Source organism: Dendroctonus ponderosae, unplaced genomic scaffold, assembly GCF_020466585.1.
Source record: "Dendroctonus ponderosae isolate FM_Combo_2020 unplaced genomic scaffold, Dpon_F_20191213v2 Dpon_F_20191213_1, whole genome shotgun sequence".
In the NCBI taxonomy this organism is placed as follows: domain Eukaryota; kingdom Metazoa; phylum Arthropoda; class Insecta; order Coleoptera; family Curculionidae; genus Dendroctonus; species Dendroctonus ponderosae.
The window spans coordinates 31,047,556-31,050,590 of NW_026017110.1; the positions used below are offsets into that span (position 1 = coordinate 31,047,556).

At 38.2% G+C, this 3,035-nt stretch overlaps 1 protein-coding gene across 3 annotated transcripts in view; it reads right to left on the reverse strand.

Annotated features, from left to right (window-relative positions):
- Positions 1 to 601: 601 nt before the first annotated feature.
- The window catches only part of LOC109537729 (neurotactin), a 40,636-nt gene continuing 38,202 nt past the window's right edge, over positions 602 to 3,035 (reverse strand). For all 3 annotated transcript variants that reach the window (XM_048669264.1, XM_048669259.1, XM_048669268.1), the window contains exon 11: positions 602 to 1,262. In XM_048669264.1, coding sequence (XP_048525221.1) covers positions 639 to 1,262 — 624 coding nt within the window. In that variant the 3' untranslated portion in view covers positions 602 to 638. The remainder of the gene's footprint in view (positions 1,263 to 3,035) is intronic.

The window sequence follows — 3,035 nt, forward strand, 5'->3', positions numbered from 1 at the left end:
TTGTTGAATAATTGCTGTAACATCAGCAGAATTATTTTTAAATTCCCATTTTTAGGTATGTAATTAAAGGATTAATAGGGAAATATATAAACCACGTACTGAAGCTGACTATATGATAGAAGTAGATAAATACACTAAAACAACAACCGTTGTTTCGATCGTTGAATTGGAGAGAACTTCCACTCATTCTGAATTTAACGGACTTCAGGCTTAAGTAACAAAATGTTATAGATGCTCTATAACTTCAAAAAATATTGTTAACTCACAATCATAATCTTAAAAATGGGTTCTGAGATCTTCACAATATTACTGCGAGAAAGAAACTAGCTTTCCTTTACATAACATTAGGCTCGATATTTCTGAGTATTATATACATGTGCTGCATTAAAGTTATCCCTAAGTAGAATCTAAATAGGCGTTAACGGATCAAATGAAAAGCACACTTAAGTTTTTAAAATGAAAGCCTACTACAAACAAAGTTTTACGCGTTATAACAATATCAGTTACCAGATAATGTTTTTAAATAATTCTAACTCACTGCATTTAATACTTCCGTAGGACAAGGCAAGAATACTATAAAACTCACATATAAAAAAAACGATTAAGGCAGTGTCAGTGTATTTTATATGAAAACTGCCCTAATCCATAGCTGCAAAAGTCAATACAAAGTTTTTCAATATCCAGAAATCGCAATAGTTATAAGTACGTTGAGGCAAAACATCCTGATCCACGATTAAAACGTTTTTAGTCCAAAACTTGTTGTCCACTTTGCCATGCCAAACGTAGTGGTAGAACATCCCTTGCATTGCAGAAAAATACCGTCTTTGCTCTGGTGTTTTGGGTTCGTATCTGCCCAAAATAGCGTCAATATCTGAATCGATATCTGCTATTCGAGGGTCACCTCTAGTCTGATTCACCACGTAAAAGTGAACATTGTGCATTTCGCGCCAAACGGCATACAAAGGACAAACGATACGAATATCGGTTATCATGGCACTAAGGCCTTGATACGTTTTTGGGTATTTGGACAGCACTTGCTCAGTCATGTTTTGCACACCAATATAAGACTCTTTAACGTGGTGCCTGACAAACCCTTCCGTCCAGTTTAAATTTTTCAGTAACAAAAGCTCTGAACTTCCGGCTTGAGCGGTTGAACCGATTACTAGGTCTACTTTAACTGCGGCATCTACCTCCGCTGAACGCTTTTTGGAACGAAGCCAAACGTCCCTAGGACTTTCCCGAAGTATTATGCCATCAATGACCTGCCGATTACAAAAAAAGATAATATTTTAAATAGTCCTTTGTCACGTTATGGATATGAGGATATATGTTACGTTAAAAATAGCATATTAAAAACCACTATCAGTAAGCAGTAAGCACTAGCGAAAATACACTACAGGGTGAATCAAAATTGACGGCATTCTTGTTAAGAAGTTATCGGAGCCTACACGGAGAGTAAACAGAAAATGTCATTTCGTGTGGGATTCTCCATCGGACGCCTCCCCAGGTGGCGGATAGGGGAATGCCTCCCAGATATGGGTGGCACCGGATAAATTAAATACCCGGGGCGCACCAAAATTTAGCACATGAGAATGGGAAGCAGCATTTCTCACTACCGTTTTAAGGTAGGGAATGATTATTTCGGAACAGCTTAATACGGATACTCTCAGGCGACAGTCATTATATTATCGTTAATAGACCAGGTTCCGAAAACCATGAGTTTCCGATCTACAGAGTGTTAAAGTTTTAATAAAAAAAATGTTATTTATTAATATTTCGGAAACCGCTTGAAATATTATTCCAAGCGGTTGAATTCCAATGAAATTTCACAGGCTTAGGCAACTAAGAACAATACACATTTTGTTATAAAAATGTTGTTTCTCTCTTTTCCAGTGGCGTGGGTACAAGCACATCTGTAGATAATTTAAAATATAAAAATGTTACGCCACTCATTTTTTTAAAAATAAATAATATTTTTCAAGTTCAGTTTCAGTTTCCTGTTCAATTTGGAAGAGAAAAGGTCTCTTGACTTTTTTCTACGACGTCCCGTTTGCGAGTAAACAAATTAAAATCGATTTATTGCACAGCGTAATCGTGTTTTTATTAAAAAGTTGGCTCTGCACTACTTTTTGTCACTGATCGACAAAAGTAATATTGCTGTCATTTCGAGTGTCTGAGTAACTTTAGTAACCTTCTTTTCATATTATTAAGTTGAAAACGTTATTTGTTGAAATGGCTGAGATTTCCAATGCTGGATACGCAGATTTTCTTTACATTTATGGACGGAAATAGTGCTGAAGCGCGCCGCGAATATCAGCGTCGATTTCCAAACAGGCGGCTTTCAAATATCCGTGCCTTTGCAAACACCTATCGAAGGGTTAGTGAGTCAGGAAAAGTACAAGGTAGGCAAATTCCCGTAGGAGCTCCAGCACGTTACCGCACCAATGTCGAAGAAGCCATTCTAAGAGTTTTTCAAGAAGATCCGACGACAAGCGTACGCGTTGCGGTTAGGCGTCTTATAATCTCACAGTGGAAACTTCGGACGACATTGAACAAAGAGAAACTACATGCCTACCATTATACTCCGGTTCAAGACTTGTTTGAAGAAGATCCTTTAAGGAGAACGGGCTTCTGTCGATTTATGTTAAACGCTGATATGGAGGACTCAACTTTTCTCAGTAGAATTTTGTGGACCAATGAATCAAATTTTAATCGAGAGGGGATTACCAACTACCATAATGCTCATTACTGGGCCGAGAAAAATCCCCGTTTAACGTCGAACCGTAATCACCAAAGACGGTTCAGTGCTAATGTTTGGTGTGATGTAATAAACGATCAAATAATCGGGCCACATTTTCTGCCATCTGACATTTTAAACGGGCAAAGATACGAAGACTTACATTTAGGAATGTTTTCCGGGCTTTGAAGCCGTGGTCTATCGGAATTTCTTCCTGACGTTTCGTCCACAACTGCGGTGGACATTTCCAAAGGCGATGAGGCAGTGGGCGAAGTGATCTCCCGTGCTTTCCGACTAA